Consider the following 23,543-nt stretch of genomic DNA (forward strand, 5'->3'; position numbering starts at 1 on the left):
ACGTCAGACCTCCCAAAAGGCAAGAAAATCCCCACGTACTTGGGTAGGGCAAAAGAAAAAAGAAATAACAGAGACAAAAGAATAGGGACGGGACCTGCACCAGTGGGAGGGAGCTGTGAAGGAGGAAAGGTTTCCACACACTAGGAAGCCCCTTCATGGGCAGAGACTGCGGGTGGCAGAGGGGGGAAGCTTCAGAGCCACGGAGGAGAGCGCAGCCACAGGGGTGCGGAGGGCAAAGCGGAAAGATTCCCGCACAGAGGATCGGTGCCGACCAGCACTCACTAGCCCGAGAGGCTTGTCTGCTCACCCACCGGGGCGGGCCGGGGCTGGGAGCTGAGGGTCGGGCTTCGGTCGGATCGCAGGGAGAGTACTGGGGTTGGTGGCGTGAACACAGCCTGAAGGGGCTAGCGCACCACAGCTAGCCGGGAGGGAGCCCGAGAAAAAGTCTGCAGCCGCCGAAGAGGCAAGAGACTTTTTCTTGCCTCTTTGTTACGCGGCGCTCAAGGAGAGGGGATTCAGAGCGCCGCCTAAACGAGCTCCAGAGACGGGCGCGAGCCGCGGCTATCAGCACGGATCCCACAGCAACAGGGGCGCAGAGGGAAAAACGGAGAGATTCCCGCACAGAGGCTCGGCGCCGAGCAGCACTCACCAGCCCGAGAGGCTTGTCTGCTCACCCGCCGGGGCGGGCCGGGGCTGGGAGCTGAGGCTCGGGCTTCGGTCGGATCGCAGGGAGAGGACTGGGGTTGGTGGCGTGAACACAGCCTGAAGGGGCTAGCGCACCACAGCTAGCCGGAAGGGAGCCCGAGAAAAAGTCTGCAGCTGCCGAAGAGGCAAGAGACTTTTTCTTGCCTCTTTGTTTTGCGGCGCGCAAGGAGAGGGGATTCAGAGCGCCGCTTAAACGAACTCCAGAGACGGGCGCGAGCCGCGGCTATCAGCGCGGACCCCAAAGGTGGGTGCGAGCTGCGGTTATCAGCGCGGACCCCAGAGATGGGCGCGAGCCACGGCTATCAGCGCGGACCCCAGAGTCGGGGGCGAGCCGCGGCTATCAGCGCGGACCCCAGAGGCGGGTGCGAGCCACGGCTATCAGCGCGGACACCAGAGACGGGCATGAGACGCTAAGGCTGCTGCTGCTGCCACCAAAAAGCCTGTGTGCGAGCACAGGTCACTCTCCACACCGCCCCTCCCGGGAGCCAGTGCAGCCCGCCACGGCCAAGCTCCCGTGATCCGGGGCCAACTTCCCCGGGAGAGCTCAGGCTGCTGCAACTTAAAGCCGGCTTCTGCCGCCGCAGGCTCGCCCCGCCTCCACCGTACCGCTCCCTCCCCCTGGGCTGAGTGAGCCAGAGCGCCCTAAGCAGCTGCTCCTTTAACCCCGTTCTGTCTGGGCGGGGAACAGACGCCCTCAGGCGACCTACATGCAGAGGCGGGTCCAAATCCAAAGCTGAACCCCGGGAGCTGTACGAACAAAGAAGAGAAAGGGAAATCTCTCCCAGCAGCCTCAGAAGCAGCGGATTAAAGCTCCACAAACAACTTGATATGCCTGCATCTGTTGAATACCTGAATAGACAACGAATCATCCCAAATTTAGGAGATGGACTTTGGGAGCAGGATATATTAATTTTTCCCCTTTTCCTTTTTTTGTGAGTGTATATGTGTATGCTTCTGGGTGAGATTTTGTCTGTATAGCTTTGCTCTCACCGTTAGTCCTAGGGTTAGGTCCGTCCGTTTGTTTTTTTTTTTCTTACTTAAAAATTTTTTTTCCCTAATAAATGTTTTCTTAATAATTTTTTCCTTATTTTCTATTTTTAAAAAACACACCAGACCTAACAAATGAAGAGAAAATAGGCAGCCTACCTGAAAAAGAATTCAAAATAATGATAGTAAAGATGACACAAAATCTTGGAAATAGAATAGACAAAATGCAAGAAACATTTAACAAGGACGTAGAAGAACTGAAGAGGAAACAAGCAACGATGAATAACACAGTAAATGAAATTAAAAATACTCTAAAAGGGACCAATAGCAGAATAACTGAGGCAGAAGAACGATAAGTGACCTGGAAGATAAAATCGTGGAAATAACTACTGCAGAGCAGAATAAAGAAAAAAGAATGAAAAGAACTGAGGACAGTCTCAGAGACCTCTGGGACAACATTAAACGCACCAACATTCGAATCATACGGGTCACAGAAGAAGAAGTGAAAAAGAAAGGGACTGAGAAAATATTTGAAGAGATTATAGTTGAAAACTTCCCTAATATGGGAAAGGAAATAGTTAATCAAGTCCTAGAAGCACCAAGAGTCCCATACAGGATAAATCCAAGGAGAAACACACCAAGACACATATTAATCAAACTATCAAAAATTAAATATAAAGAAAACATATTAAAAGCAGCAAGGGAAAAACAACAAATAACACACAAGGGCATCCCCATAAGGTTAACAGCTGATCTTTCAGCAGAAACTCTGCAAGCCAGAAGGGAGTGGCAGGATATACTTAAAGTGATGAAGGAGAAAAACCTACAACCAAGATTACTCTACCCAGAAAGGATCTCATTCAGATTCAATGGAGAAATTAAAACCTTTACAAACAAGCAAAAGCTGAGAGAGTTCAGCACCACCAAACCAGCTTTACAGCAAATGCTAAAGGAACTTCTCTAGGCAAGAAACACAAGAGAAGGAAAACACCTACAATAACAAACCCAAAACATTTAAGAAAATGGGAATAGGAACATACATATCGATAATTACCTTAAATGTAAATGGATTAAATGCTCCCACCAAAAGACACAGACTGGCTGAAAGGATACAAAAACAAGACCCATATATATGCTGTCTACAAGAGACCCACTTCAGACCTAGAGACACATACAGACTGAAAGTGAGGGGATGGAAAAAGATATTCCATGCAAATGGAAATCAAAAGAAAGCTGGAGTAGCAATTCTCAGATCAGACAAAATAGACTTTAAAATAAAGACAATTACAAGAGACAAAGAAGGACACTATATAATGATCAAGGGATCGATCCAAGAGGAAGGTATAACAATTGTAAATATTTATGCACCCAACATAGGAGCACCTCAATACATAAGGCAAATACTAACAGCCGTAAAAGGGGAAATCGACAGTAACACAATCATAGTAGGGGACTTTAACACCCCACTTTCACCAATGGACAGATCAGCCAAAATGAAAATAAATAAGGAAACACAAGCTTTAAATGATACATTAAACAAGATGGACTTAATTGATATTTACAGGACACTCCACCCAAAAACAACAGAATACACATTTTTCTCAAGTGCTCATGGAACATTCTCCAGGATAGATCATATCTTGGGTCACAAATCAAGCCTTGGTAAATTTAAAAAAATTGAAATCGTATCAAGTATCTTTTCCGACCACAACGCTATGAGACTAGATATCAATTACAGGAAAAGATCTGTAAAAAATACAAACACATGGAGGCTACACAATACACTACTTAATAACGAAGTGATCACTGAAGAAATCAAAGGGGAAATCAAAAAATACCTAGAAACAAATGACAATGGAGACACAACGACCCAAAACCTATGGGATGCAGCAAAAGCAGTTCTAAGAGGGAAGTTTATAGCAATACAAGCCTACATCAAGAAACAGGAAACATCTCGAATAAACAACCTAACCTTGCACCTAAAGCAATTAGAGAAAGAAGAACAAAAAAACCCCAAAGCTAACAGAAGGAAAGAAATCATAAAGATCAGATCAGAAATAAATGAAAAAGAAATGAAGGAAACAATAGCAAAAATCAATGAAACTAAAAGCTGGTTCTTTGAGAAGATAAACAAAATTGATAAACCATTAGCCAGACTCATCAAGAGAAAAAGGGAGAAGACTCAAATCAATAGAATTAGAAATGAAAAAGGAGAAGTAACCACTGACACTGCAGAAATACAAACGATCATGAGAGATTACTACAAGCAACTCTATGCCAATAAAATGGACAACCTGGAAGAAATGGACAGATTCTTAGAAATGCACAACGTGCCGAGACTGAACCAGGAAGAAATAGAAAATATGAACAGACCAATCACAAGCACTGAAATTGAAACTGTGATTAAAAATCTTCCAACACACAAAAGCCCAGGACCAGATGGCTTCACAGGCGAATTCTATCAAACATTTAGAGAAGAGCTAACACCTATCCTTCTCAAACTCTTCCAAAATATTGCAGAGGGAGGAACACTCCTAAACTCATTCTACGAGGCCACCATCACCCTGATACCAAAACCAGACAAAGATGTCACAAAGAAAGAAAACTACAGGCCAATATCACTGATGAACATAGATGCAAAAATCCTCAACAAAATACTAGCAAACAGAATCCAACAGCACATTAAAAAGATTATACACCATGATCAAGTGGGGTTTATTCCAGGAATGCAAGGATTCTTCAATATACGCAAATCAATCAACGTGATACATCATATTAACACACTGAAGAAGAAAAACCATATGATCATCTCAATAGATGCAGAGAAAGCTTTCGACAAAATTCAACACCCATTTATGATAAAAGCCCTGCAGAAAGTAGGCATAGAGGGAACTTTCCTCAACATAATAAAGGCCATATATGACAAACCCACAGCCAACATCGTCCTCAATGGTGAAAAACTGAAACCATTTCCACTAAGATCAGGAACAAGACAAGGTTGCCCACTCTCACCACTATTATTCAACATAGTTTTGGAAGTGTTAGCCACAGCAATCAGAGAAGAAAAAGAAATAAAAGGAATCCAAATCGGAAAAGAAGAAGTAAAGCTGTCACTGTTTGCAGATGACATGATACTATACTTAGAGAATCCTAAAGATGCTACTAGAAAACTACTAGAGCTAATCAATGAATTTGGTAAAGTAGCAGGATACAAAATTAATGCACAGAAACCTATTGCATTCCTATATACTAATGATGAAAAATCTGAAAGTGAAATTAAGAAAACACTCCCGTTTACCATTGCAACAAAAAGAATAAAATATCTAGGAATAAACCTACCTAAGGAGACAAAAGACCTGTATGCAGAAAATTATAGGACACTGATGAAAGAAATTAAAGATGATACAAATAGATGGAGAGATATACCATGTTCTTGGATTGGAAGAATCAACATTGTGAAAATGACTCTGCTACCCAAAGCAATCTACAGATTCAATGCAATCCCCATCAAACTACCACTGGCATTTTTCACAGAACTAGAACAAAAAATTTCACAATTTGTATGGAAACACAAAAGACCCCGAATAGCCAAAGCAATCTTGAGAACGAAAAATGGAGCTGGAGGAATCAGGCTCCCTGACTTCAGACTATATTACAAAGCTACAGTAATCAAGACAGTTTGGTACTGGCACAAAAACAGAAATATAGATCAATGGAACAGGATAGAAAGCCCAGAGATAAGCCCACGCACATATGGTCACCTTATCTTTGATAAAGGAGGCAAGCATATACAGTGGAGAAAAGACAGTCTCTTCAATAAGTGGTGCTGGGAAAATTGGACAGGTACATGTAAAAGTATGAAATTAGAACACTCCCTGACACCATACACAAAAATAAACTCAAAATGGATTAAAGACCTAAGTGTAAGGCCAGACACTATCAAACTCTTAGAGGAAAACATAGGCAGAACACTCTATGACATAAATCACAGCAAGATCCTTTTTGACCCAGCTACTAGAGAAATGGAAATAAAAACACAAATAAACAAATGGGACCTAATGAAACTTAAAAGCTTTTGCACAGCAAAGGAAACCATAAACAAGACCAAAAGACAACCCTCAGAATGGGAGAAAATATTTGCAAATGAAGTAACTGACAAAGGATTAATCTCCAAGATTTACAAGCAGCTCATGCAGCTCAATAACAAAAAAACAAACAACCCAATCCAAAAATGGGCAGAAGACCTAAATAGACATTTCTCCAAAGAAGATATACAGATTGCCAACAGACACATGAAAGAATGCTCAACATCATTAATCATTAGAGAAATGCAAATCAAAACTACCATGAGGTATCATCTCACACCAGTCAGAATGGCCATCATCAAAAAATCTAGAAACAATAAATGCTGGAGAGGGTGTGGAGAAAAGGGAACCCTCTTGCACTGTTGGTGGGAATGTAAATTGATACAGCCACTATGGAGAACAGTATGGAGGTTCCTTAAAAAACTAAAAATAGAACTACCATACGACCCAGCAATCCCACTACTGGGCATATACCCTGAGAAAACCATAATTCAGAAAGAGTCATGTACCAAAATATTCATTGCAGCTCTGTTTACAATAGCCAGGACATGGAAGCAACCTAGGTGTCCATCATCGGATGAATGGATAAAGAAGATGTGGCACATATATACAATGGAATATTACTCAGCCATAAAAAGAAATGAAATGGAGGTATTTGTAATGAGGTGGATGGAGTTAGAGTCTGTCATACAGAGTGAAGTAAGTCAGAAAGAGAAAAACAAATACAGTATGCTAACACATATATATGGAATCTAAGGAAAAAAAAAAAAAAGGTCATGAAGAACCTAGTGGCAAGACGGGAATAAAGACACAGACCTACTAGAGAATGGACTTGAGGATATGGGGAGGGGGAGGGGTGAGATGTGATAGGGTGAGAGAGTGTCATGGACATATATACACTACCAAATGTAAAATAGATAGCTAGTGGGAAGCAGCCGCATAGCACAGGGAGATCAGCTCGGTGCTTTGTGACCACCTAGAGGGGTGGGATAGGGAGGGTGGGAGGGAGGGAGATGCAAGAGGGAAGAGATATGGGAACATATGTATATGTATAACTGATTCACTTTGTTATAAAGCAGAAGCTAACACACCATTGTAAAGCAATTATACTTCAATAAAGATGTTTAAAAAAAAAAAAAAGGTTCTGTGAATCTTGACGCAGTATCACAATTCTCATGTCTAACATTCAAACCCTCCATCACCTTCCCACCCTAAGCCTGCGTGCCAATATGTACTCCACAGTCTGGCAGGAACCGTAGATTCCAATTGGGCTTGGTCTTGCTCATTTCAACTGAAACACTTTTTTATGAACCTTCCTTTAGTCCCAGTTCAAATCTCCCCTACTTGGGGAAAACTCTGACTTCTTTCTCCTAACTCAAACTGCACTAGACCACAGTTCTTAATTTTTCTTTGTTTAATGTGTTTTTCCCCTCCACCTCTAATTAGTATTCAGGTCTACCATCTCTTATTTACAATATGAAAATCCCACAAACTCTGAAACTCATTTTTTCTTAACTCATTTGTCAGCAAAACCCATAACTGACATCAGATTATCTGCCTTATTTATTGTACTTTATGTGAATATGCATATGTCAATGTAAAAATATTAAGGTGCTATGTATGCGGTTTTGCCCTAAACCCTGCTGGGGTTATAACATAAATAAGGTATCTTATCACCTTTTCAAAACACACACAAAAAATTGATATCTAAAACTTTTTTGGTCCCAAAGGTTTCTTTTTCTTTTTTTTTAAATAAATTTATTTATTTATTTTTGGCTGCGTTGGGTATTCATTGCTGCGCGCGGGCTCTCTCTACTTGCGGTGAGAAGGAGATACTTTTTGTTGCGGTGCGCGGGCTTCTCATTGCAGTGGCTTCTCTTGTTGCGGAGCACAGGCTCTAGGCACGCGTGCTTCAGTAGTTGCAGCTCACAGTCTCTAGAGCGCAGGCTCAGTAGTTGTGGCGCACAGGCCCAGTTGCTCCGTGGCATGTGGGATCTTCCTGGACCAGGGATTGAACCCGGGTCCCCTGCGTTGGCAGGCGGATTCTTAGCCACTGTGCCAACAGGGAAGTCCTAATTTCTTCTTATCATTATTGTTTCTTTATTATATAGCTACACTTCTAAAGAGGTTTTACTTATGTGTATTAAAAAGGCACAACTGGATGAATGTATAAGATTATGAACTGCTAGAGGGCAGGACTACATGTACCAATTCCACAGCACCCTCAGTGCAGTTCAGTGATGACTGTGGTGTTTAGTATATGATACAATTGTTCTCCCTGCATGGATCACAGGAGAAAAATAATAAGTATATAATATACCTGCTCTTTGATGGAATTCTCACTGTATAGACCATCTCAATAATGAAAGCTTTTTGCTCCAACTGTGGCCATATTTCAAAATGTGTTAGCACGTGGGTCTGTCTGTGTGTTTGTTCAAGCATTATTGCCTATGAAAGAAATGTTTCTCAACTTTGTCATATAAATTATTTTCAAATATCCTAATAAGAATAAGAACATGGTACTTATCTTTTGGAAAGCATCAAGAACTCTACTGAGGTCGGACAAATAAAAATAACAAAATATAATAAACGTATTTTTTTACTTTTAAAAGGATGGGTTACAAAAAGCAATGATATGAAAGAAGACATAATAATTCTGAGAAAATCTGCAAATGCTATTTTATTTTCATTGTTACTAAAATTTCTGAAAGTTACAAGTTTTTATTTCAGATCACCTGAAATACAGCCTTCAGAGGAGTAAAGTTTTATAACCTGTTACATATTTTGTTCATTTTTAAAGTGCTTTGCATTGAAAATATAAAGACTTTTTTGCCTGAGTATCCAAAATCCACCATCTGGCTATATGAATTTAAGAATAATCCATTTTATAAAACTAAAAATAAGTTTGAAAAAGTAAAAGAAGAAAGATATTCTCAGAGATGAAATTTAGTACTAGAGAATTTGGGGAAATCATACCTCATCAGTGTTATAGATAATCTGGAGTCCTGAGGAAATCATTTCCACAAGGTAAAGGAGATAGAGTGACACCGCATTTATCTGAAAACAAACATTATAATAGGTTAAAGGAAACAACAAAAATACTATCTTATGAAATTAAATGTAGAAGCTAAAATTACAAGTCTTTTGCTCTAGTAGTGGCATATAAAAACTATTTCCTTTCCTATGAAAAATAAAAGCGCTGTGGATTTAGTTCATAATAAAATCTCAGCTTTGTATGTAAAACTCTAAAATCCTCAAATTCATTGTGATGGTTATAAACAGCTAATTAGGGACTATTTTTACAACATTTGCTAAGTACTTCTACTTTGAAACAGTTTTGCCCCACAGGCAGCTATGTAATGTCAATCCAACTCAAATGTATGTAAATGAAAAAACTGTTTGGCAATTAAGACATTAGGACTATGCCAGTACACCATAAACAATAGGCAGTGCATCTTGTATTCAGAGAATACAGAACTTATGTAAGCAACTGCTGGAACACAGTAATCAATAATTTAAAATCTATTTATGAACAAATGAGTTTTTTCTCTTAGTTTATTAGTTTATTAAAGATAAACATTATATGATCTAAACAAAACAAAGAAAAAGACAATAATGTCCACTTTAACCAAAAATAAAGATTCTCATAGAATTCTGAATGGGATGTTCTAAATTTTCTAGAGAAAACCAGCAGTGAAAGATAAATACTACAACATGGACAAACCTTGAAAACATTATGCTAAGTGAAAGAAATCAGTCACGTAAGACCATATGTTGTATGATTCCATTTATATAAATGTACAAAATAGGCTTATTCACAGAGACAGAAAGTAGACTGGTAATTGCCTAGGGTTGGGGTCTTTGAAGGAGATGGGGAGTGACTGCTAATAGGTACAGGATTTCTTTATGGGGTGATGAAGATGTTCTGAAACTGACTGTGATGTTGGCTGCACAACTTTGTGAATATGTTAAAAACCACTGAGTTATATATACTTTACATAGGCAAACTGTATATTATGCGAATTATATCTCAATAAAGCTGTTATGTAATAAACAAACAAATAAATAAATGGGAAGCAGTGAAAATTTTTCATTTAGCCAGCAAACTGCTAACTTGAGTTAAAAACAAAGAGAAGGCAAGATGTAATTTTCTCCCCATATAATTCTAACCCAAAAGATTATTACCCACTAACAGCCTTGGTACCTTGTGCCTTCCTTGACTCTCCTCCAGTCCTTTCTGAATAATTGACAGAAAGTTGGGGCAGAAAATTATTTGTGCCCTAGATGCCTTGGACAAAGCAGCCCTGGGCTGCCAGGGCCTACCAGTGGGGGTAGCTCTCTCAGGAACCAGGACTATCGTGAACATCTCCTGATTTCCCAGCACTCAAAGTCCAGTGTGTGTCGGGGGTCTTGTCAAGGTCCAAGTGGGCCACATAAAAAGACAGAGGATTCCAGTTTTTAGGTACTTGAGATCAACATCAACTCTTGTGGGACTTTTCTCAGAACACAGTAGGGAAGAGTTTCATCCCATTGCCAAGGTCACCCAAATATTTTCTTAGAGCACTGACACTGGCCTGTCAGAAACGACCTCAAAGAAATTTCATTACTATTGACAGCCACTTACAGCAACACCTCAAAGAGCTCACTGCTCTGACTTTCAGGAGGCTTCTGTGAGAAAATAACAGTAAGTGGTAAATTGTACAGGGACTACTAAATAACAGGTTGACCAGCATTTATTTGAAAGCTACCGTGTGCCAGGGACTGAGCTTAAATTCTGAGATACAAAAATAAATGAGCCACTATCTTCTGAAAACCCTATGTCAATAGTAAATGTATTTGTCAAAGCAAAAGGTACAGAAAACCTAATTAGGTGATAATTACAAGGAGAAGGTTGGGTAGCTACCTATTCATGTAACACTAAATCTCCAAGGAACAGGTTACAAATAAATGTAAGAGTTTCTACTGCCTAGAAATGGGGACACAACTTTCTGTGTTTGGAGGAGTCATACTAAAGTAAGACATTTCAGATCTCTAGAGAGAGAGGAACTATACAAAGGAGATACTCTTATTTTAGTAAGGAATATATGAATAATAAGTATTCTATCCTAAAGACTGCAGAACCAAATGATGAACAGGAAGAAAATCCATTAAAGATAAACAGCATATATAACATTTGTATCCTAGAAACAAGGCAATAGGATGTCCTGCTACAAGGAGTACACAGATGTGAGAGAAAAAGTGAAAACAAAACAAAGTCTTACGGTGTATTCTTAGCATATAACATTTATATACAAAATTTAATATAGTATGTAAGATAAAATTTATAGACTCCAGAAATGCCTTTGGAATTACATTTTAGTTGTATGTTTTTAGCTTTATTGAAGGTTGATATATTAAAAATGAACTGTCATGTAACAAAAACTTCTGATTTGCTGTTATATTACTGCTAATTGTCTTTTATTCCCTAGTTCCTAAATATTGAAATTCCTCTAAATTTGGTAATAAGAACAAGCTTTTGTCACTGAAAGAGCTGTAGGATTCCTTCTTCTAGATAGTAATAATATTATAATCTATCCACCTGCCCTTTTTGCTTTTGGACCAAGAACTCAGTCAAATTTAATGTTCAATCACAATACCTAATTCAGTCCTGGTGGGATATCTTCATTTCATGGTTGATTTTCTACTACTGTTTTGAACAATTTATGAAATCTACTTTTTAAAAATTGTAAATAGCCTCAAATCTTCTATGATGTAGAGTATAAATGGAGAAGAAAATTTGTAATCTTCTCTTTTTACCTGAAGATGACCATATTCCTCATAGGAGAGAATCTCATCTCCTGTATGTACGTTGAAAACAGAGTGAAGACATGTTGTCGGGCGTGGATCCTGCTTAAACTGCTGGACCTAGAATCAAATATAAAATTTGAATAATGCTACTAATTCACATTCTCATTCAAGATCAGAGATTATAAATTATTTTTCAAGACATTTTTTAATGGGGAAAGCAACAGCTTATAGACAGAGGATAGAAAAAGGCAGAAGTGTTATTACTTTTTCTAAAGAAACAAAACACAGACAACTCATAACTATTAATTTAACAGTTAACACGATTGTTAAATACTTAATTGATATTTCACAAACATAGCAACTCAAGTGTAATAGGGAGCTTGTTAATGTAGTAGCATTGGCTTTTGTAATGTTTTGCATCTTATTTTAGAGTCAAATAACGATTTATTCTGTGGGACAGGATTTCAGGGATTGTATCCCACTGTACTGCTATTTGGAAATGCTTACATGACACTCAATGAAAGGCGACATTCTAATTCAGTAAGTGTTCAAAACTTCAAATGCTTTTTCTTTCTCCAAGGATCACAAATTGTAACGCATGCTCTTGTCAACATGTTTTCATTTCTTTTGCCACACATACTCTCATTACTAAGGCACCAATTCCAAGCGAATATAGGCCATACCTTTACTTATTAACTAAACAAAAAATTTAACCATTTTAGAATACTAAGTAATTACTAAATGACAAAAAGACAAACTCCAAGGACAAACAGATATTAATTCAATTCGGCAAACATTTACTGATCAGTTGTATGCCAAGTATGCCAAGTACTAGTTCCTGGAAGTAGGAGATAAATAGGAACAGAGAATGAATAGAATGACACATAGCTCTATGTAAGGCAATGGCTTTCTTCTCTCTTTGATGGTATCTGGGTATTCACGATCTTGTCTTGTTTCACTTGGCTAAGGAACCACATAGAACCATATTCTCTTCTCTATCTTTAAATTTCTTCTCCATCCTTAAAGTCTTATCTCAAAAAAACAAAACAAAACCTTCTTTTATAAAGTCCCTTCTGAACCCCAACTAAAATTCCTTCCTCTGGACTCCTACATCAGGGTGCTTATCCCTCAATTGTTTTTCCAGTCTTTTATTTTTATTAGTTGTCTGTATCTCCCACTATCTTGCAAGCTTCTAGAAGTTACACTATCCAATATGGTAGCCACTAGCTACATGTGACTAATTAAATTAAATTACAAGTATATAAAATTTAGAAATTCAGTCCTTCAGTTACACTGGCCCCATATCAAGTGTTCAACAGCCACATGTGACTAGTGACTTCTGTAACTGTTCAACACAGTAACAGAGAACATTTAGATCATCACAGAAAATTTATTTGACAGTACTGTGCTAGAGGGCTAACACACCTTTGCACCCCCAGGAGCCCTGCACAAACAAATAAGCTCTCCCGATGGTTGAAATCAACAAAATGAAAGTCACGACCTAGCAAAAGATAATCAGAAATGAGAGAGTGAGGGTAAAGGTAGGGATGTACAACCTCTATCTATGCAGTGACTAAGCTATCCAGTGTTAACTCAGAGAAGGTGAGAAGGCTACCCCTTCTCAGTATCTGAAACTGCTAGCAATAGTCTTAGACCAGTGGTCCCCAACCAGGGACCGGTTTCATGGAAGACAATTTTTCCACTGACCCACTGGTGGGGGCGTGGGGGGTTGATGGTTCAGGTGGTAATGAGACTGATGGGGAGCAGCAGATGAAGCTTCAATCGCTCGCCCGCTGCTCACCTCCTACTGTACCGCCCAGTTCCTAACAGGCCGCAGACTGGCACCCATCCACGGGCCAGGGGCTGGGGACTCCTGTCTTAGACTACACAAATAGAAATCAATGTGGTCACTACTTTCACAGTACCATGACTATTATCTCAAAGTGTCGAACATTATTCTGGGCTCATAGACAAAAATGTGGTTAAATTAAAACAAAATACATTTTGCCCACTTGATAAGGATCTAGATGGATAAGGTTTTCTTAGTTTAATAAAGTGATTGCTGCAGTTGACAAGGCAGTGTTTGTCATTTGTCTTCAAGACACACAAGTACCCAGCATGAGATTTTATATTCATTCAATCACAGTGTCAGGGGAAAAGCAATTACTAAATGATTAAAGATGCTCAAGTGGGGAATTACATAATTATGCTTTGAGTCTTAAAGCTGTTATAAGACAAATAATTTAAAATTGGAGAAAAAATAAAAGACCCAAACTCTATAAGCTTTGACAATTAATGGGGCATACTGTATGTAAAATATAGACAAAGTACTCTTGAAAGCAGTCAAAATCAAGAGGACATCAATTAGTATTGTATGATATCTGGCATTTGACAAGTAAAAATAAAGAATAATTAAAGTAAAATTTTCTAGATTAAAAAAATCTAGAATAATGTTTTTTCTTCTTGTATTTTATTTAGACTTTTCCTGAAAACTTTAATCATTGTGAATCAGCAGTTTATCGTTCAGGAAAAGGTACTGAGTATGCTGTCATCCATTCTTAATTTATAGACTTAAAATATGCACTTAGGTAGGAAAAATAATCTCATAAGGGAATCCTGGAAAAATAAACTTTATAAAATTTTAATGATTTCTCATGAATTAGAAACTACTTGGTAGCATTTTAAACAAATAAATTTTTGAAGGAGGTAGAGACAGCAACATTCATAGCCTATTGTAAAGCAAATCCCTGCCCTCTGAACTACTAACTGCAGACTGAATCAATTTTGAAATCTGAATGCTTCTCCTTAAGAAGTGTTAATAAAAATAGGTATATGAACATTTAAAGGTAAAAAATGACCTAATGTTAATTAGTAGAAATTAAAACAAGCAGCAAGCCAATAATAGAAATCAGATTGCTCTACATTCTTCAAATCAAGGAAAACGCTATTCACTCAAATTCATAATAAATTATCTCCTTTAGGTAGTATTATTAGAAAATATGTCAGGAAGTGTGCTTTACAATGAGAAGCAACAAAAGTGGAGAGCCTTAGACTTTCGAAGTCATGATTTTACTTCAGAAGATGAGCCTTAAGGTCAAAGAGCACATGAACACTACAAATATGCTTTACTTTAGTTTTAAGTGAAGGCCAAAAGATATAATTTCATATTTAAAAATATGGTAACTGGGGGTGGGGGTGGTGGGATGAATTGGGAGATTGGGATTGACATATATACACTAATATGTATAAAATAGATAAGTAATAAGAACCTGCTGCATAAAAAAAAATAAAATTCAAAAATAAATAAATAAAATGCAATTTAAAAAAATAAAAATATGGTAACAGTCTCTACTGCTATGGAGTCATTAAGGAAATGGTGAGCACCAATAAGAGGTGAAGGTATGGTGGGACGCACTGAGCTGGGTGCATGGTTCATTCCAACTGAGTCGTATGTGGATTACAGTAATATCCTCCATGCCTACTCTAAAGGTTATGGGACTCAAGAAAGATTATGACAATGAAAATGTTTTAAAATTTGTAAAACCCTACATTTTGTAGTATGCAGAAATACCTAATCTTAATGTGACCTACACCTTCTTACAACTCACACTTATTTTAATGGTCTACCATCATACCTACATAAGGCAAAAAATGATAATCCTTTGTAATTTAAGGAATTCAAGACAGCTTAAGTCACATTCACGTGTATTCAAAAGAAAACATAATTGTGAATACTGGTTAGTAAAGTTGAATAATATTTAGAAAAGGACATTAACAATTGGTTAAACAAGTCACAAAGAAAAAAATTTATATTACATCATTTTCTAACTTTTGATAAACAATTATAATTTAAGTCTGTCAGCCTGGTTAGCAAACATACAAAATTCATGGCTCTCACAATGTTTCCTTGAGAGAAAAGTTGAATTCATAGACATAAAGCATTCATGAAATGATAAATGTGAAATAAACAGTAAACTTCTCACATAAGAAAAAATAACTTAAATCACACTTACTTCAATCTATATGACATACAAGTTTAATTCAAATATGTCAATATGACATAATACTTTAAGCATTGAAAAACCTTTATAATAATGATTTGCAAAGTCAAATCTCAGTAGACATATTATAGGTTTTTCATATATCTCTATTATCAGCTGTGCATAAATTTACTTTCTCGGTAAACTAACATTGCCATTTTCTGGTGACAGAATATAAGTGATTTTTTTTTTTTTCATTTTGACTTCAGATACAGGTCTTAAAAAAAGGTGCTATCACAAAAACAATATAGTATTCATATGATAGAGATATTCAAAGCATTAAGTGATCAAAATTGCCTGCATTAATTACTGAAGTGCATCTTTGCTAATGAATCATCAAACCTGGGAGTGGTCTTGGGGAACCATGACGCACTGATGTAAATATTCAATATATGGATGCTTACTATATTAGGACCTGGAAATACAGAGGTGTAGGTAAGTAGGGGGAATATCACATTATATTTGTATAGAGCTTAACAGTTTAAAAAGTTTTATTATGCATATTATTTCTTTAATTTCCAAAATAACCCTGTAAAGTTTGCTGTTTTCTAAGCCTATAATTCCTGCCCTCTTTACATGTAAATGAATGAAGTTATTATAGTCTTAAACTAAAGTTCACTTAAGCCAGAGTATTCACATGTCCAGAAGGAATTTTGATAAGGATTTTCTTAAGTAATACAATATTGGTTAGAATTATGGATATAGTGAGGTTCCTGAGAAACTGAGTATTTATCAAGCAAACACCAGATGCAAAATACAAACAAATTCAAGCCCAAATAGCAGTTCTCAATCAATCTTGCTTAAGGTATTTCTTCAATTTCAGTATTTCAAAACCCTGGGCTGGGAAGGCAGAGCTGTTTTAACCTATCTAGACTGCCCTAGGACGTGGCTTTACCTTTTGAAAGTACATTCTTCTTCAGAAGATGCTATTGCTATATTGGTTAAATTAATACCTCAGAATGATGTGAGAATTTCAGTCCACACTATAGTGTTTTTACCTTATCGGCCTGACGCATATAGCAGTAGAGAATTCCTCTCATACATTTTATAGCCGAGTGCTCCAGCTCGTGGGTCCTTCCCTTGTCATCATCAATGCGCCTGGGTGAGAGAGATAACTCATGAGACAAATTGAAAATGCATTTGAAAAGGAAGCAGAGCTTTTGATAATTAAGTATTTAACTATCTAGCTAGCTAATCCTAGGTTCTGGCGACATCTACTAATTCTGTAACAGTGAAACTCCAATTTCCCAGCAGATGTAGAAATGCTGGGGGAAAAAAAAAAAATCCCATGATGAAACTTGCACAAATTTCTCCTTCTTTTAAGGAAGTAAGCCAATTGCTTTAAAAATAGTATATAATATTTTCAACACTGACTTGGCTGAAACTTTAAAGGATATTTCTATATTGGAAAAATCCACCAAAAGATTTTTTAAATTCACTGTTACAGAGTAGAGGCAATTTTAAATATCAATCCCTTTAGGTTATGCAATGGCCACTTGGATTCAATGAAGTGTAGATTAAGGTAGGCACATGTCTTCTTTGTTCTGCCATGTGTTTAATAATGCCAGGCTGGGCACTTCAGTCAGGAATGCCTTCAGCTAAAACATGCATCCAGTATGATACATGATGCATTTGGGCATAAAGTTTTATATTCTCAGGTCTTAGTTTAAAATCAATTGACCATAGTTTATATCTCTTGCTTTTAAAAAGAAAAAAAACAGATAACACCTAACTATTAAACTAGGTTGAGATGTCCTTCTGTCTTTAAGTTCCTTTATTATTGATCAGTGGCCTTCAAAAAAGATGAATGAGAGTTACCCACCAATGAAAAAAATAGAAGTAGTTTATTCATTGTTTTACTAAATCTTAACTAAAATATCTGGCCATTATCCTCACTTGATAAAAAACATCACCTGTCTCCTTATTTAAAAGTATACTATAATTACCTCCTCTTTCAATTACAGATCTCACATACCAGTAATGGAAAGAAGGATGATCATTTTAACATAGTACAGTGAATGTCAGTAAAGAGTAAGTTATTTGTCATTAGAACATCATTCCTCCTTTCATATGCAGGCGCTAAAGTAAAACTAGTATGATTCTGCTCTGTGATATACTTTCCCCCCGATGTCAGAGCCAAGTGTTAATAGAAGCAAATTATGGCACGGATAACAGTGGACGGGGCACTGATAAATGAAGGAAACAGCACATCTGGAATATAATGAGCTCAAAGAAATGTTGTGTATATAATTCCCACCTCACCTTAAAACAAAGAAATAATTCAGAAAAAAAAAAAGTCAAGTTTTTCTAAAATTGCCTTTAAAATAATTATCTGCCCCTAATTTCCACATACATTAAACCATGACTAAAATATTCCAGAATAATTCAGTCGCAATAAGGAATCCTATTTCAATGAAGCTTTCGTGTTTCTCCTTTGTTCTGCAAATAATAGTGGGAACCAGAAGAATATTTCTCTTCTGACTTAGAAAATAAAAGAACAGTTGCATTTGAGTAAAAACATTTAGGCAATTAGTATATATCTATTCCCTTTCCTAAGAGTTAAAATGAACCTAGTGATCCAAAATAATTCCTCTATTTTCTACAAGGAACTGGCAATATTCTACTCTCTTTAGCCAGCTCTGTGGATGCACATTCAAGTTTTAATATGATCTCAATAATACTTTTAATTTTAAAAAACAGATAAATAACTTTAAATTTAACTTTAGTCAATATATTGATCACAAGCTATGTGGAGATGTTGATCAGATATTTCTACAATATGAAGTCTTGAGTTTATATCTGAACCAGAATTCCATACTTGTAAATATATAACTAGTGAAGAAACTAAACACTTGAATCCTATCATTGGTGCATTATTTCCACACAGCCAAACTTCAAGGAAAAAAAATAAGAATACTGTTTGGTCATGTGACTTGACTGTTTACTAGCACTAAGCTAGGGCCACCTGTTATATTCAGTTCCTAAAATAGCAATAAATCTGACAAGGGAGGGAACTGGCTAACTTCTTGCATGAAGGCATCCTCTCTCTCCCTTAGACAGTACTGCAAGGTATCCTGTCTGCCTTGAGTTTTTGTATTTCTAATATATGCACATTTAAACAGTCTGAAAGTACTTTTTCAAGTCAATACTCTTTTTAAAAAAATTACTTACTCTTCTCAAATATAAAAAGTAAAGAAAACTAAATTCCATATTTAAACCCTAATTTAAAGTCATGATTTTTTCTAGATGTTATATTAGAAAGAACAAAAAATGCGAAAACCCTACATGATACTTTTTAGTATGGCATAAAGTATAGGTTCAACTTTCTTTTAACAGATTTTGTATAATTGACTAGGTTCAGGAACAGTTTTAACCTAAACGATGTAAATCAATATAATTATTTATAAAATAAAATAATTATAATGGTTATAATTATATAAAATATAAAATTTTATTTATATTAATTATAATTATATTCACATATAATTATAATGTAATATAATGTAATGTAATATAATTATACATAGTGTAATATAGGTGTAGTGTAATATAATTATAATTTTAAACAATGGCATATTCAGGACTACAACTTGATATGTAAATGACATTTTAAAAAGTCAAACATTTTAGTATTTATTCCCTCTAAAATAAAACAAAATTACAAAGTGAAACTGTAATATTACATTTAAGGAAAACTATTTCAAAGTGTATTTTTGCAAATAAGTTACTTCATTGTCTCTTGACTTTATCCAATTATTTAATTAAATAACATCAAATTATACTCCTAATGTATATGAAATATAAATGTGCATAAAATAATCCTTTTAAGTCCTCAGTACACATGCACACACACACAAATTCAAACAGAAGGGAGGTTTCAAGAGATTGTTGACAAGACTGATTGAAAACTAATTAGAAAAATCAAATTACTCCCATTTTCAAAAATTAATAACTTTATATTATGCATTCATTACCAAAAAGAGATTGATATAAATTCCTGAAGAGAAAATACTGACAGCCTAATTTTTGAGGAATTCTTCCTAATATAATCTATATGATTTCATTAGCATTTACAAGTAGAACTGGAAACAAAATTCTACGAATTTTACAACATGGGGATTCTCTAAACAAACTATCACAACATAATATTGTGACAGTAAAAAGGGCTTCATAGTAATTTTGTGGTAAGTACCCTTGCATTTCTCCAAATAGAACACATTTTGCTTGCTAGTAAAACAAAAAATCTGCTACTTTAAGTACGTAAGAAGATAAATTATCCAGGGAGTTAGTACATAGATAGTGTCCCCAGCAAAGAAAAGACTTTAAATTCTCTATCAGATCTTTGAAGCCTCCTGGGAAAAGGCCTGTACTCTTGTTTTTTTTTAAGCAATTTTCCCCCAACATTTTATTTACAAAAATTTCAAATCTATAGAAAAGCTAAAAGAATGCTACAATTACTCTTCACCTGGATTCACCAGTTGCTAAAATTAGCTTGCATTCTCTAATCTATTTTCTGCAGTATTTGAAGTACCATTACCCACACATATTTCAGAAGTATCTCCTAAAAACAAGGACATTCTCCTACATAACCATAATATCATTATCATACCCAATGAATTGATACTATAATGTCTAATATATAGTGTATATCAAATATAATCCAATTATCCCCAAAATATACTTTACACTGTTTTTTAATGCATGATTCAATCAAGGTTCTCTCATTGCATGTAGTTCTCATAATCTAGCCATCTTCACACCTATTTTCTAATCTTCTATGATTACATTTTTTAAGAGCTCAGGCAAGTTGTCTTACAAGTAGTCACAATCTGGCTTTGTCTGATTGTTTATTTACAGATAGAGCCATTTACACATTTTGGTAAGAAGTCGATATGGGTAATGTGTCACATCAGGAGGCACCTAATGTCAGTCTGTCCCATTACTGGCTTGACTACTTGGTTAAGGTGCTACTGGTCCTAAGACTAGTAGTTGCTAGACATTTAATGAAGCTACATTGTGCTTACATAGAATATGGTAAAAAACGCTGGTAGTGACATTAGCAAACAAGTGCTGAAGGTGACTGCCTTTATATTATCTCATTATTTGATTTTCTTTACAAGTGCAACACATCAATGATTTAAGACAGAGGAATCATGTTCATGTGAAAGATACAATTTTCAAATCAGAAGTACATGCATGTATCACCTTCAGAAAATTAATATTCAGAAACCTCATTTTTGTAACGGTTAAAATGTATCACTATTGACTGTGTGTCAGGACCCACAACAGATGCTTTCCATATATAATGAAATAAATGAAGTAAGGAGAACTTTTGTATTGTGAAAAGATTTATTTTTCTTTTACTTTATGAAATAATTATTTGACTTACAACCAGATTTATTAAGTGATACCCCAAAGAAGTACAGTGAGAAAAACACTAAACTGGAAGAGGGAAGGAGAAGAGTCCTGGCCCTGGCTCTGTCATTTACTAGTCGTGCAATTTTGAACAAATCTGTTAACTACTCTAGGCCCTAGTTTTATCATCTGTAAAATTCAATCACCATCAATTTCCTCTGTGATTGAAACCAATCAACTCAAAGAGAATGGGCAATTCATTCTGTCAAAGACTAACGATGATTTACAAACCTAGAGATGAGAAATTTTGGTCACAAAGTCATAAAATGTTAGAACTTGTCTCATGTAAATCCTTAGGAAAACTGAAAGGTTTAGAGTCCTAAAAGGAGATGTGAGCAGTTGCAGGTCACACAGTGACTCAGCAGCAGAGCCAGAAGATAGCTGCCCAATTTGTCTTGGGCCTACAAAACCCTATTACCTAGACTTGGAGTTACTAGTAAAAGACACACCAGCTTACCTGTATGCAAGAGCCAAAGCCCAGGCCCCAGCAGCGCAGTATAGACTGTCATGGATCTTGGCCTTCTGATCATCACCACATGTTTTTGTGGGAAAGAGACCTGTGGTTGGACTTTGATACAGCAGCAATGTTGACTTGACTGCAATTGAAAACAAGAAAAAGAATGAATTGTACAGCCATCCATTTCCCTTGAGCTGAAGGTCTTAAACTTCTTTGGTTTCCTCATCCTACAATTTTGTTGTTTCTAAACTTAGCTGTAGTATAAAACTTTTGAAGATGTAGAAACAACTCCAGGTAAGTAACTGCAGCCTAAGTAGGGATCCACCCTGCATGAAGGGGTCTTTCCACTTTTGAGGAAAGAACTCAGCTAACTGGCATTTAAAAAGCCTTTAGCACATCCTTCTTTATGTCAGTAAGTGTTATAAGGCAACATCAGATACAGAAAAAAAAGATTAACCAAAAAACTAAGTATATTTTCAAAAATAAGTTCAGGGCTTCCCTGGTGGCGCAGTGGTTGAGAATCTGCCTGCTAATGCAGGGGACACGGGTTCGAGCCCTGGTCTGGGAAGATCCCACATGCCGTGGAGCAACTAGGCCCGTGAGCCACAACTACTGAGCCTGCGCGTCTGGAGCCTGTGCTCCGCAACAAGAGAGGCCTCCCCGATAGTGAGAGGCCCGCGCACCGTGATGAAGAGTGGCCCCCGCTTGCCGCAACTAGAGAAAGCCCTCGCACAGAAACGAAGACCCAACACAGCCAAAAATAAATTAAAAAAAAAAAAAAAAAAAAAAGTTCAATAGGGAAAAATAAAGCAAATATACAACAAAGAGTTGTATACATTTGCTAAATCCAAAGCTAACTCAACCCTAAACAGGCCAGAATCCTGTTTTTCACTGATGACTAATTTGTACCTGAAGAGCAATGTATTCATTTTACATATTATATTAGTGATATGTCTAACATTTTAAAACTGAATCCCATCCTTATATGACATGAAAACAGCAAGCAAATAATTATTTTGTGAACATTCAACTTAAGTCAAAGAAGTCTGAAATCAGTGTTTTCCAGTCGTCCCTCAGTATGCACAGGGATGGTTCCAGGACCCACCATGCATGCGAAAATCCTCAGACACTCAAGTCCCTTATTTAAAATGGTTAATACAGTAGGCCCTCCTTATCTGCAGGTTCTGCAGCTGCAGATACAGAAAGCAAACTCTACTACCTTTTATAAAAGAGTACTAAAATAGAAAAATAAACACACTAAAATTACATTTCCTAAAAGCTATTTTATTCCTGTCTAACTATAAATGGATGAGTAATGTTTTTCCCCAAAATAAATTAAGTTACTCTAATCTAGATTGGCATATGTCAACTACTTTAGGACAGTTTTTCAAAGGTCTAAAGTACTCTGGTCCATCACAGAGATTAAAGACTTAAATTTCTTTTTCTTTTTTCAGACTAAACTGACATTATCATTTCTTTCACAATACCAGGGTATTTATTATTTTTCGCACAGTAAAAAACTGGTCCTCATAGTCCAAAGTAAAAAACTGACATTTCTTTTAAAAGGCAGTTTAATCTCTTTAGCTAGTTATGGCTACAAAGATAATACGTGGGCAACATAAGAATATATACCAGAATCTTGACCAAAATAAGTTGAAATAAGGTTTTACATAATGTTGACACAAACAAAAAAATCCTTCTCCTTAGTGAGACAAAGTAATCAAATTTTATATTTGACATGCTAGGCCACATAAATGGCACAAGAAGCAAACTGACAGAAAAAATTAATAGGCATTTCCAACTTATGGTCCGATGAACAAGGAGGAGCCCCCTAAATACATACATATCTCAAAGTTGCTTGCTCACATTAAGTAACAAAATTTGTCAGGTTGATCGTGACAAAAACAAAACAGCAACCAAAAAAACAGGTACCTGATATCAGTAACAGTAACCTGAGATTACCTTTTGAATCTCAATGAATTAGAAATGGATATAAAAGGTTCAGGACTACATAGGAACCATGTATAGGTAAATAAGCAAGGAATACTTCTACAAAATCTTTGTGTA

The 23,543-nt window shown here is 36.5% G+C and overlaps 1 protein-coding gene across 4 annotated transcripts in view; it reads right to left on the minus strand.

The window, feature by feature from the left end:
• PHKB (phosphorylase kinase regulatory subunit beta) overlaps window positions 1-23,543 on the minus strand; it is a 220,649-nt gene that overhangs the window by 156,110 nt on the left and 40,996 nt on the right. For all 4 annotated transcript variants that reach the window (XM_061174410.1, XM_061174411.1, XM_061174412.1 and 1 more), the window contains 4 exons: window positions 21,477-21,615; window positions 16,603-16,702; window positions 11,574-11,681; window positions 8,754-8,834 (listed from right to left, as the gene is read on the minus strand). In XM_061174410.1, the coding sequence (XP_061030393.1) occupies window positions 8,754-8,834; window positions 11,574-11,681; window positions 16,603-16,702; window positions 21,477-21,615 (428 nt within the window). The remainder of the gene's footprint in view (window positions 1-8,753; window positions 8,835-11,573; window positions 11,682-16,602; window positions 16,703-21,476; window positions 21,616-23,543) is intronic.

This window comes from Eubalaena glacialis, chromosome 18 (assembly GCF_028564815.1).
Source record: "Eubalaena glacialis isolate mEubGla1 chromosome 18, mEubGla1.1.hap2.+ XY, whole genome shotgun sequence".
Classification (NCBI taxonomy): domain Eukaryota; kingdom Metazoa; phylum Chordata; class Mammalia; order Artiodactyla; family Balaenidae; genus Eubalaena; species Eubalaena glacialis.